This window comes from Echeneis naucrates, chromosome 9 (assembly GCF_900963305.1).
Source record: "Echeneis naucrates chromosome 9, fEcheNa1.1, whole genome shotgun sequence".
Taxonomy (NCBI): Eukaryota; Metazoa; Chordata; class Actinopteri; order Carangiformes; family Echeneidae; genus Echeneis; species Echeneis naucrates.
Genome location: NC_042519.1, coordinates 14,128,471 through 14,144,674, shown reverse-complemented (window position 1 = coordinate 14,144,674; position 16,204 = coordinate 14,128,471). Strand labels below are relative to the sequence as shown.

Below are 16,204 nucleotides of genomic sequence, written 5' to 3'. Positions count from 1 at the left end.
AAAATAAAATTTTCATTCAGGCATCACCTGTGAAAAACTCCTAAATAAATATAAATATATATATATAAATTTTTTTTTTGCTGTTCATGGTCTGTGCCTGTTTACAATGCCTACATTCCTATTCCTGTTGAACCATCGGGAAGGCATTGCAACTGAGTCATAAATAATTCAGTGTATTGAGCTAAGGAACAAAATAGTCCCCATGAACAACAATAACCAATAATCAAATACAAAATAATCATTAATAAAAGATTAAACTGAATTGGTATGACACCAGGACCACAGACAATATGAGGTCAAATAATAGTTTTGTTGTTTTATTTACTGTCCAGCAAAAACAGAAACTGCAGAAAGAGATACCATCAATCAATTTAAAAATGATTCCCAAAAGAGAAGCTGGAACCTCAAAGAAGTGTGAATACAAAAGAAACAAGAGTACACATAATTATTACTCTTTCACAAAGTCACACATCATGAAAACAACAGAGTTTAAGCAATATGAATAGCTGTGGAAGCCATGCAAAAGGAAGATATGTTACATTCAGCAAGCTGGAACCATTGAGGTGTACAGAGGCACATTTTCTACATTGCTTCACCCACTTAAAATAATTGGCTCAGTGACCAAACGAGTTACAGTGTGTTTGTGTTCTACATCAGTGATGTTATTGCTGGCTTAAGTTACCTGCAGAGGAAACTGTACAATGTTTAATTTCAAGCACCCGCACAGGTAAAAATTTTTTTAATTAGTTAACAGCGACACAACTTTTATCAAATTGATACATTTTCATTAACGGCTTAATGTTTCTGGACCAGAAAATGGACGGTTTTTACATTTGAACACTTATGTCAGTTAGTCCAGCAACCCAACCCAGTTACGGTTAACACTTAAAAAATTTACACTGACAGTGGCGGAGTTTCAGTAGTAACTATGAAAAACCTGTAGTTAAGGCTGTGCTAGTGACTCTAAATGTGCTTAACATCTATTGTGAATATATAACAATATGTCTGCTTTTGTTGCATCATCCAAGTTGCACTGTCAGCAATTCATATTATGGCTCGTTCCCTTGGATGTCGTTGTCATGCTATTTTTGTGCAAGTGATGTTCTAGTCACAACCTGTGCATGTTGGTATACAGTGTTTATGAAAGGTGCAGCTACTATGAAAGCCAAGCTTTTAAGCGCAACGTTGCCCACACAGTAAAAGCTTAAAAGCTTCAAAACAAAAAGAAAAAAACGTTTCTTATTTATTTGTATGGATGCTGCACACAAAGGGATAATGTTTTGTATGAAGCCTGCATGGAGAGGGTCTCAAACTGATATTTAATTAGGAATGAAAGACTTGTTGCTAACTGACTGGAAGTTGGTCTAGTCGGAATGGGTATCAGATGCTGGACTAAATGATCACTTAGCAGAAAATATGTCATACTTTAGGGCTTTGTAGCTTTTTTACATCTCAGAATTGTGTCTTACTATCAGCAGCTGAGCCATTGCGTTTGTACAACTCACAAACGCTAATCTTTGGGCTGTACATACACAAAGTGTACAGCCACAGCAGTGAGTTACATTTCAGTACAACAGGGGAGGGAGGGAAAGCACTGCCCTCTGTTTAGAGATTAAGAGGCACATGGATTTAACTGTTTTGGTTTTTGACAACAACTCGCTCAGCAGAAGAATTTTCATGCCATTTCCACATGCTCACCATTAGCATCTTGGTTTGACAAGTGAAGTGAATGTCAGTTGAACCTGATTGAAAGAGTATGAGATACAAGACAACACCCTTAATTAATTAATGAATCAATTAATTAATTAAAATCGATAACTTCTGAAAGGTGGGAGGGTTCGACACGGGTCAACCATGCGGGATATAAAAGTATTTCAAAATATATACTTTGTTTATTTTCTCTAAATCAATATGGTTAGTGGGCAGCATTGAGAGTTTTTTTGTACAAATCATTCTCTATAAAGGCTGTAAAGGATCTACATTCTTCAAAATATAGGTTAGCTTTCTGTGACAAATTTTTAAGTGAGAAAAATGGAGTACACATAAGAAGGTTTTCAGTAAATGTACAGCAGATGATGGCCCTTTACTGGTGCATCAAACAGATGGGATATGAAACTGTTTACTGTAGGAACTACAGCACCGTTTGCTGAATAACCATAAATTATAATCACGGACCATTCCACATTGAACAAAATACAACTCACTCTAAGTTAACATATAATTGTGCTCTAGTATCTAACTAAGAGAACGAGAATATTTCAGAGGAAAAAATATCAAGACAACATTCTTGAGAAATATAATATTGACTTAAATATGAAAACTGTTTTATACAAGTTTACAAGGCATGTGTCATTGACTGAGCTCAATATGTCACCACGGGGAAGTTAACACAACAACAGGATGATTTCACTAATAATTTTTGTGTTAATACATTCAGAGAAACGTGGAGGAAGCATTTCCTGTATCACAATCATTTGGTGAACATCACCTTTGGAAGACAGTCTGACTTTTTAAGAAATCACTCAATGGCTGAAAAAAAAGGACAAACAAAACGATCCCTCTCCAGTAAGTTACTGTTATGAATATTTGGGATAACTCTTGTTAAAAGCATGGCTGCTCCATTTGCAGATGTTTATGTCATAGAATAAGTTGCTATCCATGAAGCCAAAGTTTTCCCCATTTTAAACCAGCAATACCAAACCAGAAATATCAAAAGATAATTAATTAGCTGATTAAATATTCTCTGGTAGAATAAGTCTTTTATATTTGCAATGCTGAGCATGCTAATTTATATTTAACCCATATGCTTTCTGTGATCTTCTTACCTGAGAGGGTAGAAGCTGCAGGATTAGTTAAGTGGCTTTAGTTACCAAAAAGAGAGCAGCTGCTAACACTAAGAATGAATGTTAAAGCAGCATATTCAGCCGTAGATATCCTGATGTCAAGCTCTTTGCACATTTGGAAGTTCTGCTGATCTTATACCGTGATAGGCCTGAAGCTATAGTTCATCATCAAGAGTTGGGGGTCTGTGGTGGTGGAGCCCTGTGCTCTGGAAGCCTGGGCACCTTTCGGCTAATGTTTGGCTGTTTGTTTTCCTCCCTCCACCCACCCTCTTTACCTTTTTTGCTGTCTCCTTTCTCCTTATTTTGTCTGCACAGCTTCAGTGCTCGGGATATGAACACATCCAGATCAAAAAGCCGTTCTTTTTGCTTGACAGGAAGTGACTCCAAGGTGTCATCATTAACTGGCTGAGAAATGGAGGAAGTGGAGGAGAGAGGCTGAGATTCTGGAGGAGGAAAAAGCGGTGAGGTGGTGGATGAAACTGTTTGAGGTGAACAAGGAGGAAGTGGAGAGGTGGGAGATGAGGGTAGAAATGATGGAATGAATTTAGAAGAAGATGTGACAGGTGGAAATGGACTTAGTCTGTATTCATCATATTCAGCTGATGGTTGCTGTACAACTTCTGTGTAGTGGAAGACTGGAGTCGGGAGGTCAGTTGGGGAGAGAGGAAGAGGGGGGGAGGAGCAACAGGACGGTGAATGTGGCTCCAAAGAAGGACTGGGACTAGGTGAGTGCAGACGAGACTGGGTCCTCTCCACCCAGCGAGAGATTTCCTGGAATAAATCCCCCATCTCCTCCTCTTCCGCTTCATCCTGCTTCATCTCGCCCAGGTACTCCACACTGCCACCAATAGGCTCAGTAGGCACAGGGACGATGTTAGTGTTACGCTTCCAATGAGACAGACCCAATATCAGCTTAGGCTCTGAGTAATGCTGAGGCTTGCCCTCCCTCCAGGCAATTTTATCCAGATATGAAGGCGAGCCCACTTTGTAGTCACAGGAGCGGCCACAGTCCAGGTCCACATATCCCGAACCACAGGCGCGTTCCAAAGAGGAGTGAGAGTTTTCCAGGAAACGCTCTGCTGAGCTACTGTGAGAATATTTGCGTGGGTCAACCTATATAACAGAAAGATTAAGTCTCATAATTTCTTCTGTTTTAACTCATTGTAATTAGATAGTAAATGTCCTACAGTATGGGTGATTTATTTTGTTCAGATAAATCAAGACGACAGAAAGTTCTTCAAACACAAACAATTTGCTACATAATGCTGCCCTTTTGGAAAATAATGAGCTTTCATTACACTTCAGTGCACTTCATAAAAAACCCATAACAATCATGGTTACACATGAACACAAATCTTTGGGGAAATGACAGCAAAAGAAGAGAAAGAAGAAAAACCTGAGCCTCCTCTAATAGCGAGGTGGAACTGGCCCGGGGGTCCCGCTGCACCTCTTCATCCTCTGTCGTGTCTCCAAGGTCAGAGTTAGCATGGCCAGAGGGCATGCAGTGGCACCTCCCACCTGACTGCTGCCAGCACACATCTGTTGACAGACTCTCAAACCTGCAGAGGAAGGAATTCAGATTCTTTTTGTCAAATACATTTTTACACTTTGGACATGTACGTTTTTCAGTGCTTTACATTTGAATCTAAGTAAATTTCCTTGCAAAGCTCATGAGTATTTGACCTTCAATTTTAAACAGGAAGTTAAACAAATGTTAAATGAGTTTGAATTATCTTACATTGTAATAAGGTATTCTAGCCAAGGTTAGGAGGACTACAACTAAATATATTTCAAACCACACAGTCACCTGACTTCATTTTGTCACAGCAAATTCAGTTTTTTAACATTTAATTACATCTACACACCTGTCCCAGTGAATGCTGGACACCTGACTGTTGCTGTTGCTGAGGCTCTGCTCTGTGATGAGGCTGTCTTCCAGTTCGTCCTCAATGTGGAAGGGATGTGAAGAGGTAGGCTCATCCTCTGGACAGGAATAGTGCTTGAGGAAAGGATGGGACAGTGCCGCTTCTGCTGTCAGCCGGTCCATGGGGTTAAAGGTCAAGATACGCTGAAGGAAGTCCACGGCTGAGATGGGAGGAAGAGGTAGGACAGGTAAGTGAGGGAGAAAGATGACAAGAAATAAAATATAGCAACTTTGACCCTCTAAATGATCAAATCTGGGACCACTGGACTTCTACCCTCTACTCTCTATCCTTTATTACCCAGAGAAGCTCCGGCTTTCACATTTCTTTTTCTTGTCACATTTTCTATTACTTATGTTTGCCCTCAGTTTTATTTTATACTGCTTGACCTTCCTCTTCTTCCCACTGTTGGGTTTTCTTTCTTCTCACCTTGAAAATTCAATTCAGGCAGCAACTCAGAGAAGGGTTTCTTCACTTTCCATCCATGAGAGATATATGAAGGCATTACCTGGGAAAGATAGCAGTGTGGTGAATGTGCATCATATGTGCATCATTTTGTGGATATGTCTATAATTCATTGATTTATTTGTAAAATAAATGCAGTTTCACTAAGTAATTCCTTTTTCATTGGTTTGAACGATTAAAACAACACATAAGAAGGGCTCCTGTTAGGTAGGACCGTGTTTGACCTTGAATGTGGAAAGCTGCAGACATAACATGACAATAACAAACTGCTTCCAGACATATAACTTGCAGCAACCACTGAGGCGTTACCTGTAGCAGGTCCTGTCTGTCCTCTTCTCTCAGCACCGGCACTGAGTCAAGAATCAGCTGCATCTGCTCCAGCTCATGAGCGCCTGCAGAGGGGACCAGCCAATCAGAGACAAGCAGAGACAAGACTAAAGATCAGTTACATAAGGAGAAAAAATGGTGGCCAATTAGAGTCATTACAAGGAGGTCAGAGATGTCAGGTGAAAAGAAATGGCAGGATAACAAACTCATTTCTCTATACATGTTGGCATGTACTTGTGTGCATATATGTGTGCACATGTGTGTATGCGTACCAGGGAATATTAATGTCCATAGTGCCACAGTGAAACCTGTTAGACAGGATAGTACAAAAATACTCCTCCAATACCCTCCTGGAGATATTTGCTCCAGTTTGACCTGATCCTGGCCCAATTAAACTCCATACACTTTGGCATCAACCTTTTGTTTGTTTTCAGGATTGTAGACAACATGAAAGGAGTCAAATATACTCAAGCTCAACTGCGGTAGACATCCCAAAGTTTACTCTATCCTTGACAAGCTAATGGAGAAAAAAATAAAGCTGGGTCACTGATTGAGGCATAGCTAGAAATGAAAAGAGAGAAGAGTGCAGTATATTTCCACCCATTGCGTACACAGTTTAGCTGCCCTTTAACTGTCTCCTTCCAGCTGATGGACACCAGCAGGTGGTGCAATATCAGTACATTGACCTCTTCAAGATGAGAGCCAGCAGTTATATTTAGATGAAAGTGCACTGCTTCCTCTCAGGCAAACAAAAACATATTGTGCAATGAAAGCTATAATGTTTTGGAAAAAAGAAAGGCAAACACCTCTGTCACTTGATGTTTGAAAATCTAGCAGAGAGAAACACAGAGAAGCTGATGCCATTTTTGAGTTTATTCTTTCGTGTCCCCTGTGGTGTGGTGCTCTAGTAGAGTTCAAGTCAGCCTGTTATGAGGCTTCAGACAGTGAAAATTCCTTAATCGTCATTGTTATTCTGCTCAGGCAAAGAAGTAGCCTGCAGAAAAAGAATAAAGTGTCTTTGGTGGAGGACACTGCAAAGAAAATAGTTCCTGAGCTTTTACTTGATGTCAGTTTCTACTGTGATACAGCTTTTAAGAACCCCTTTTTTCTCTGTATCTTTGTAGAAAGGTGCTTTTCTATAAGTTTATACCGAACAAGGACAATGCAAATATCATGTTTCACCTGAGCTCGTCAAGTAATCCTGATTTCAGCTACACTTAGGCTGGGCACGCAAGAGTGACACATCACTGTGTCTTTATTTTCACATAATGGAGGCTGTGAAAAATAAAAGTTCATTTTTAGTTTCATGTTATTTTCCCCTTTGTCAGAACACAATAAAACAACCAAATGAGGAGAAATGTGACATTTCCGAGACATCTTTCTGAGTAATGTGTTTTCTAAATACTAACGATATGATCAATACTTTCACTATGTGATTAAATGAACTGTAAACAATATCAATATATTTCTGTTAGACATCAGATTCTTAATGGCAATATTTTGGTGGAGACAAACCTGCAAACAGCATGCGACCAGTGAGCATCTCAGCCAGTATGCAGCCCGCAGCCCACATGTCTATGGCCTTGGTGTAGTTATTAGGGGACAGGAGCAGACGGGGAGAGCAATACCACTTTGTCACAAGACCCTCAGACAGATAGCCCTGGAGAAGGAGGTGAAGGAGTGAGTGAGAGAAATATGGGAGCATGGAAAAAGAATTATGAGACAGGAACTATACTGTGGTTATCCTAGTGATGATCATGCAATCTATTGGCATGTTACTGCATGTCTGAGTCCACTTCCTTCTGAACAAAGTGTTCAAATTTCACATATTCATCACAATCTAATGGGCAATGTACTGTTAGTCCTTTTTGTTGAAGTGAAAGCCTCAGTAATGTGACCTATGAAAAATAAATTTGAGACTGCATGTCTGAATGGGATATTTTGACTGACACCCACAAAGACTTTATCCTGTTACGTCAGCTACATGATGTTGGATTCAGAATACACTCCCCAGCAGAAATTATTCCCTCAAATTTGTGCCTCCAGTTACTGGGTTCTTGCATTTGTCTGTAAAGATTTAAACAAATCTCACCATGCCAATCATGCCAATCACATTTGAATCACATTTCTATTCTTTTCTTGACCTCTTATATCTCCAAATCTTACTTTCTGTTCATGGCTTTAAATGTCTTACTAGATATAATAGAAGCCTACAGACTTCATTCCAACATATTCTAGGGTGTTACATTGGTTCCACATCTGTGTGCATACTGATGCTACGTTATGCTATGCTTATCCGTAAGGGTCACAAGGGTGCTGGAGCCAATCCCAGCCAACGTTCCAGGCGAGGGCGGGGTACACCCTGGACAGGCCACCGGTCCATTCAGGGCTGACACACAGACAGACTGACAAACAGAGACAAACAACCACTCACACTCACACTCAGACCTACGGGCAATATAGAGTCACCAATCAGCCTTCACATGCATGTCTTTGGACTGTGGGAGGAAACCGGAGTTTCTGCAGGATACAGTGCATTCAGTCATAAACAGAACCGTGAAGTAGCTACGAATTATAAGTTATAAAATGAGAATATTTCACTACCTTAAACCATAGTGTCTCTCCCTCTCTATTCTTTTTTCACCTATGCACCTCTGCTTTCTTCTTTTCCTTTCCTTTCCATCCCATCCGCTCTCCTACTCTGCCTTCACTTCACCTTCCCCTTTATGCAGCCCCCTGTGTGCTCAGAGATGACAGAGCACAAACAGATGCTGAGTGCTCAAGGACGGCCTGACAAACATGCACGCAGCTTGTCTTCTATCTGTCTGTTCGTCTTTCCTTCCTCCCCTACATTCTCTACATCTGAGCTCTCAGTTCAACTTCCCGACAAGTGTATTTTATACAGTTTACTGTCAAATCATAGAAAAGCTTTGGAAATTGCTTTAGAAACATTTATATTTTTCATAGATATTACTATAGATATTACTAAGCTATGTTTATATTTGTAAACACTTCAGACTTTAGGGTCACAGGGTTAGGGTTAGGGTCACACCTGTTTACCAATATAAAAGTTTGGGGGGTTTTTTTAGATATTTTTGCTTGTGTCTGCCTTCCTGCTTTCTTCCTGCTTTCTTCCTTCCGTGCTTTGTCTCCATTAATCTTATCTCTGCCTTGGCTTGTTTCTTCTCTTTCATACTTAACCCCATCTTTTGTTTTCACCACTCCTGTTTTCCTCACCACCATTCTCACCTATTTCATCCATCCCTTCTTGCCACCTACTATTCCACTGAGGTGATTTTTTTCATTTTCACCTGTCACTTACTGAAATGCTCCGTTTGTCCTTCTCACCTTATCATCTTTTCGTTTCACATACTTTTTCTCTCCTAATTTACAACCTTACACTCCCTGCCTTTCTCTGTCTTTCATCCACATCATGAATAATTTCTGGGCGGATCTTGCACAGCATCAGAAGGTGACATTCACATAAACACGCTCACAGAAGCACAAAGTTCCTACCACTACAGACTGTAAACAATAGTAATCACAATTGCTTGCCTCTGTTTTCCTTCTCTCTCCTCTCAACCTCTGTGTCATCTCCCTCCACCTGAGTAAATGTGTGTCTATGTAGTCAGAAGAACACTTCTACACAGATCCGTAATTTCAATTCACTGCAGAGTCAGAGTGCTGACAAAACTCCCATGATGATACCCTGACCACAGCAGATACAGTAGGGGTTCTAAGATCTCAAATGACAGGCACCCAGAAGAAGATCGGAGTTAACTGAAAAGGGAGCAGATCATTCAGCAAATCTATACCAGTCAATTTTACTGCCAAACGTCACACAGCAAAAACCGTGAAGGTCGACTGTGATGTAAAAACTGTTTGGGTGCAATATGAATGACCCACTAGGGTAGTTTTAGAGGCCAATGAGAAATTCAATGCTGTCTATGAATTTCCATTACAGCTGAAGTGAGACCTGCTCATGACCGTTGCCACAGAATGTTTGAAAGCAGCTTGTTGGCGCTGCATTATTAAATAAAAGAGAAGATGCTTTCACATTCACCGTAGGCATCTGCTTTGGTGTCAACACTGCATCATAAATAGCCCAGCACCATCTCACACACACATCATCATACCCACATAAATCTGGAAATGCTATTTTATGCTAATGAACAATGACAAACTGAGCTGGGACAGACTCCAAATTAACTCACAAAAGCCAAATTAGAGCCATGTAAACATTTAATTTTATCTCTCTATCTATCTATGTCAGTGCAGATCAGTCTGAACATTTTGTTCTTTGAGTGAGATACAAAAGCGTGTGGACGACATGCAGACCTTGTTTCTGCCGTCACAACAATCCAAACTACAATCATATTTCTCTCACTTTTTGCTCTTAACAAACCCTCCTGCTAATTCCTCTTCTTGGTTCTTCTCACCTTTCTTTCTCTCAACTCTTTCATGACTCAGTATTTCTCACTGTTATTCCTGTTTTTTGCCTTCTCCTGTCATTCTTCCTCCCCTCGTCTCCCCTCCAAATGCACCCCCTGTGTCTGCACCCAGCTGTTCCTCAGTCCCGTGCTCTGGGCTGACAAAGATCGCCTTTCACTAGAACTCCACTCCGCATGCACAGACCCATAAAACACACAAACACACAAACACAAACAAACACACACACACACACATACGCAGCTAGGGTTAAGAGCACAGCTGTGGGATTCTCAGAGATAATACAGTATAGCAGGACAAAGTGGCTGTAAACTGTGACAATAATATCTAAGTTGTCCTCAGCTACTGCCAACAAGCTAATTAGAGGGTTTCAATAGCATTAAACCTGATACCAGCTTTGGGCGCAAGGTGTAATACCAGGGTTTGTATTAGAGAGGCCTATTGTGAAAGACACAGGTCAACAAAGTCAGACATGGAGATGAGTAATCAGAGAGAGCAAAACTACCAAGAGTTTGGCTTCAAAACAGTTACAACTTGCAGAATCTGTCTAAGAGCTGCAGCATTAACACACGTCCTGGCTGCATCTGGCCTGCCAATATAATTTTGAATGAATGAATCAGACCTGGAATGCCGAAGAACCCTAACCTAACCCTAACCCACTGAAAGGACGCCAAACAGACAGACGGATAAATTGCTCTGTTCGAATTGTGAGGCAGACAAAAACATGTGTGCCATCTTACTGATTCTATATAGGTTTCTACTGCAACAGTATCACATACTGTCATGTATCCACTGCTACACAAAGACAAGGGCTTGAGCACTGCTGCCTGTAAACCACACCTGGGCCTCAGCTTAGGACTAAAGTCTAATATTACAGTATTCTTCCAAACCTCACCCATCATTAAAACTATCAGAACAGTGATAAGAATCAAACATCCTCCTAACTGGATGGAATTTGCTGACTGTTTTTCTTCAGAGTATCATTACTCAGAGCATGTTTCGAAAAGTGTGATTGTCCTGCATTCTCCGTACAGGCATTTAAAGATCTACGGATTGGATTATGAATTCATAACAAGATCATATTGAGAAGCAATATTGAACCAAATGAAAACACTGGCATTTATTGGCCTCTTGTTACAATTCAGTTTTGCATATTGCCTGAATTTATATAGGCCAATAAAAATAAGGAAGAGTAATTAGGTTATGTCTATAAAGGCTTATACCTGTCTGATTGACTAATCTGAAACTCTATTTAATATGTGATATTTAGTCATTCTTTGTCATCGAAGAAGTACAGCTAATAGTGTACTTGGCCAATTATTCATAACCTTTAAACTTGACAAAGGAAACTTGGCATTTGAGTGTCCTTGCAGTAGATGGCTTTGTGCGTATGCATGCAGTGAGAGGTTATTGTGCTCCTCACTGTTACCTTGTGAGAATAGTGAGGATCTACTATCCTTGCCAGTCCGAAGTCTCCGATTTTGAGCAGCAGCTGGTCGGTGTTTATGAATATGTTGGCAGGCTTTAGGTCTCTGTGCAGGACGTTAGCTGAGTGGATGAACTTCAGTCCTCTCAGCAGCTGGTAGAACAGCAGAGTAGTGTGACCTGTTCCAAGGCAAAAGTCAGACATAAGGATATCACTCAATGTAGCCTTGTAAATACAAAATGTATTCATAACTGAGCTACATCTTTTTCTTCTCTTTATTTGGACTTCATTTGTTATATTTCATTTATGGTTGTAAACTTCAGGTTGGACATTTATTGTACAAACAATGCCTCAAAGAGATTTCTTTTGAATCCAGTAAATCACAGTGTAAATATAACTGGCCAAGGAGTAGGAAGACAAAATCCCCGCCCCACTCTTTGCCCTCATACCTGTCGGTAGCGGTCCTTGTTCCAGCAGTCGAGCCATATCTGTCTCCATGCACTCTTGCACTATGTACAGGGCACTGAGCTGGGTTGGGTCTTGGGGAAGTGGCCGCCCATACGGTGCCAAAACCTCATGAACCTGGACCACATTTTCGTGGCACAGCCGTTGTGTGATTTTGACCTCCCGGAGGGCATGTTTCACTGTCACAGCATCACGCATCACCAGCTTTTTAATTGCCACACGTTGTCCATTGCGCTGGTCCACTGCTGAGAGTACCAGGCCAGTGACACCTGTGCCGAGAGGTCGAAGGTCAGTGAAGTGGCCACTGAGGTCAAAGCCATGGAGGAAGAGGGGGGTGTCATTTCTGGCCATGATAGCTCAGTGTAAATGTGTTAGACACAGAGGAAGGTAGCTTTCAGGTAGTTTGATGCACTTGATGGATGTTTCTATATTAAAACTACTTTGTTGTCATGAGATGCACATAATGCCACATCTTGCTGGTGAGTCTGGAATCTTAACTTGTCATCTGACTTCTCTTTGGATAGCAGGTGCATGTAGATGCCTGTTTTCATGTATAAAAAAAATCACAACTAGCTTGAAGAAAGATGGAAATTTCTTCTGAAAGCAGGCTTGAAAATACAAAAAAATTTCTTCAGGCCAAGGAAGCAGTTTCTTTGGGCATCGATTCACTTTCTGGATTTGTCTGGTGTAATAAAACACCCTTTTATTAAAGCATTTTTCGATAATGGTCACATTTTAACAGATTTTGGAGGCATTTATGATGAGGATTGACCCAAAAAAAAAAACAACAAAAAAACAAAAAACAACAGAGCCTCAAAAAGGATCAAAATATAGGAAAATAAGCAGAAAGAAAGCTAACATTTGTTTCAGTCAGTGTTTGTCTACACACATGTTTAAACACGTACTGGTAAAGCATTTACATCTCATGTAAAAAAAAAAAAAAAAAAAAAAACCACTTAATGACGTCTTTAACTGCTCCGCAGATGTTATTGTATACTGCAGGGATGGACATCTAATCTCTCACTGTACCCTCTTTGTGCACAGATAGTCAGAATATCAGTGAGTCTTATTAATACTACTCAGGGCAGGCGTATCCATAGAAACAGCCCTCTGTGCGGCTGATCCCGCTCTTACATGTGTAGATGCACCATGGGACAGCAACAGGCGGACGGCTGGCTCTGTGCTCCTCTTTCTTGTCTGTAATCCTCATCAGCAAGTCAAATCCTTCAGTGCTGAGGCAAGAGAGGGGAGGTGTATTTTAAATTCATTGAGACTCAGTTGGCTCCTCCTCTTCTTCCATGACAGCAGAGTGTCTCGGTCAGTCAGGCAGCAGCACAAGTTCATTCAGAGGGAGCTTCAGCGGTCAAATCCTGGAGCTGTGCTATCTTCTGTGTGTGCATGTGGGTTTTAATCTGTCAGTAATCTGCTTTCTGTCGCCTTCTCATGAATGTAAGCATCATATTGCTGTGTGGAGTGCTATTAGCTGTGCCGCCCAGCACATCTGTTGCTGGTGTTCCTGGAGAGGAAGAGAGAAAATGGGCAGAGCATAGAACAGACAGACAAGGAAGATAAAGGTAAAAGTTACACAGCCACAGCTCCTTTGTGTGTGAACAGTGCCTGTGTCGCAAAAGAGATACCATTACGCAACACTGAATGGAAATGTAACCTAATCTACACAAGCTACTTAATATCCTTAGAGAGGATCTTCACATCAAATCAATAAATTTCAGCTATGAAGCTGCTGGTGTCGCAGAGACAGAATGGAACAGAGTAGCATGGTGGCCGCTTTCTTCAATGTAAGGTTAAAGTTTATGCTATAATTTGTTCCTGGTGCATTTTTTTGCCATTACAGCTGTTATTTCCACCCCTGGGAAGGTCAGATTGTGGTTAAAAAAAAACCAAAAAAACATAAACATTGACTTTCTCACATCCCCTACACTTCTGCACTAAGAATTCAAACAATTCATCACTCCATAAAACAAATCTCTCTGCTGTCAAAGGCCTGGGGGGCAGGGGTAAGTGTTCTAGACATGGCGGAGCCATCACATCACAAATGCTCTTTAACAGCCTTCAAACCAACCATAAAAATATTCAAGTTCCCCCTCAGTCAGGCTGGCTGTTAGAGGCTGAAGCATAAGGTGAGAGAGACAGAGCAATGACAGTGTGCTGGGTGGGAGGTGCAGCACTGAGCTAACTTTATAAATAATGCATAACGGTTGGAGAAGGCACTTGGTGTTCTCACTGAGCATCTATTACCCATATTTCTTCAGTTTATGTGGCAGGAATACATTTTTAAAAGGAAGAATCATTAGCCGTCCCTTTATCCGGTGAAATAGGATGCTTGAATTTGATTGGATTTATTGAGAAATGACAGATATCACCCTGGCTTCAAACACCATTCTTATAAAACAATGAAACTCTCCCCTGACCCAAACCCACCGGGATGTGAACAAACCGTGTAGTACTCTGGCTTTGCTTTGTGAGTCTGCCTCTGTGTCCCTACATGTGTTTTCTTTCTTCCCTCCTCTCTCTCTCTCTCTCTTTTAAACCGTGCTTTCCCAGCAGACATTAAGCCAGTTTCTCCTCAGCATCCTCCCTGCACGCAGGATCCGTGCAGCTGCCTTTGTGTGCCAGTAACGCCCCTCCGACACAACGAAACACCGGGACTCCCATACAACATGAAGCCCCTTCTCCAAAAACAAGACAGAGGGAGGAAAAGTGTGCCAGCGGCCTTGTGCCACCTTCCATCGACTCAAACAAGCCTCACTTTATCTCATCTATCTCAAGCGCCTGCTCGGTGTTGGAAACAAAACAAACACACACACACACAAAAAAAAACAAAAAAAAAAAACAACAACAACAAGCGAGAGATACACGCGAAGATAACAGCAGCCTGCATCAGCAGCCTACTCACCGGAGTGTTTCTGCCGCAGAGACAAAGAGCCAGAGATCCAGAGATACAGGTCCTGCGAAGGAGGCACAAGAAAGTGAAGCACGACCGCTTCTCCGGCTGTGTGTGTGATTCAGAGGATACAGTACCAGCAGGCAACGGGTCTGGTCCGGGAGGAGGAGGAGGAGGAGGAGGGGTCCGCCGAAATGAAGCAGTTATTATGGGCCACTGTCCGCTCCCTGTCAGCGCTTTGGAGGAGTGATCCGGAGAGGGAGGGAGCGGAGGAGAGGAGGCATCACCCTGCATGTAGACCGGAGTGTGTGTGTGTCTTCACACAGCCTCACACACTGCACCACAAATGATGGAGTACCTCTCTCTCTCTCTGTCGCCCAGTTTAGGTCTATAAAAAACCAAAACAAAACATGAAAAACTACAAGATTATATAAAAGTTAGGGACACAATCAATCAGTCAAACTAGTGTGAAGATATTTATATAACCCCCCCACTCCCACACACAGACACACACACTCCCACACACAGACACACACACACCTCCACCTTGATCTTTTGTCATCCTGACAAGCACAGAATTTATGATGGCGCTTTTATGTTGGTAGTGAATGCATATTTGAATATTAACAGAAGGAAGGTGCCATGTTAAGGACCTGTGGGAGATGCAGTCATAGAGAGAGTGAAAATGAAAAGCTTGTATAAGCATGTCATTTCTGTGAAATCACAGACGACTTGTCCAGTTGGCTGTACCTCTGCGATAGTATTGGTACTATTCACATTCTGTTACTTTTCCCAAAACCAATGCCAATGACTTCAGTAAGTTCGATGCAGTGTTGCAGGCTTTCACAAAGATGGAGAGCAAAAACAGAAGTTCCTCCAGTGTTTGGTGTGGCATCAGGCTGTATTTTATAAAATACAGATGATAAAATACAGTCTCGTCATCTGTGGTTAGTAGAGGGGGGTTATATAAAAGAGTCAGTGCAGTGAGAAAAACATGAACAAAAGAGAAGATGGGTCAGCGAATATAATATACATTTTAATAAATATGCAGAGGTGATTCGGCTGCAGGGATTAACAGAGAGGAGAGCCAAAGGTAATCTAAAGTAATGAACCCTGTGTAAAATTGCACCCTGATGTTAAGGAAGAAAGGATTTTTCTCATGCCATCTCTGTTAGAAGTGTGACAGCGTGCATGATGCCTGTAACAGTGAGCCACAGCATCTCGACTCTGACAGCAGTGTGAAACATGTCGCTCCCTTCTCTCAGCAAGACATCGGAGCCAGACATACATTACTGAGGCCAGAGGATATCTAGATTGGAGATGAAAGATCGCACAAATGAAGAGAAGGTCTTTATTTGTGTCAGTTATATATAGAAAGTCATGTCAACTAATTAAAATAGACTTT

The 16,204-nt window shown here is 41.4% G+C and overlaps 1 protein-coding gene across 4 annotated transcripts; it reads right to left on the bottom strand.

Moving 5' to 3' along the window:
- Positions 1–336: 336 nt before the first annotated feature.
- Positions 337–12,771, bottom strand: mapk4 (mitogen-activated protein kinase 4). 4 transcript variants are annotated; one of them, XM_029510219.1, is made up of 9 exons: positions 11,882–12,771; positions 11,436–11,611; positions 7,073–7,217; positions 5,540–5,622; positions 5,195–5,273; positions 4,707–4,928; positions 4,481–4,488; positions 4,240–4,395; positions 337–3,956 (listed from the first exon to the last, which is right to left on the bottom strand). In XM_029510219.1, the coding sequence occupies exons 1-9, from the start codon at positions 12,246–12,248 to the stop codon at positions 3,012–3,014; spliced, it is 2,181 nt and encodes a 726-aa protein (XP_029366079.1). In that variant the 5' UTR covers positions 12,249–12,771; the 3' UTR covers positions 337–3,011. The 4 variants fall into 4 exon arrangements, with proteins under 4 accessions (XP_029366079.1, XP_029366078.1, XP_029366081.1 ...); XM_029510218.1 differs by lacking the exon at positions 4,481–4,488 and having other exon boundaries at positions 4,699–4,928; XM_029510221.1 differs by lacking the exon at positions 4,481–4,488 and having other exon boundaries at positions 4,240–4,299; positions 4,699–4,928.
- Positions 12,772–16,204: the final 3,433 nt, after the last annotated feature.

What these genes read in the sequence shown, in the direction of transcription:
- mapk4 (XM_029510218.1), bottom strand. Translation starts at nt 12,248, where the DNA reads ATGGCCAGAAATGACACCCCCCTCTTCCTCCATGGCTTTGACCTCAGT. An exon ending in TGGTCGCATGCTGTTTGCAG is followed by an intron (nt 5,623 to 7,072) that starts GTTTGTCTCCAC and finishes TCCCCTCTGCAG; the next exon opens with GCGCTCATGAGCTGGAGCAG. An exon ending in ACTGGGACAGGTGTGTAGAT is followed by an intron (nt 4,396 to 4,698) that starts GTAATTAAATGT and finishes TGCAGGTTTGAG; the next exon opens with AGTCTGTCAACAGATGTGTG.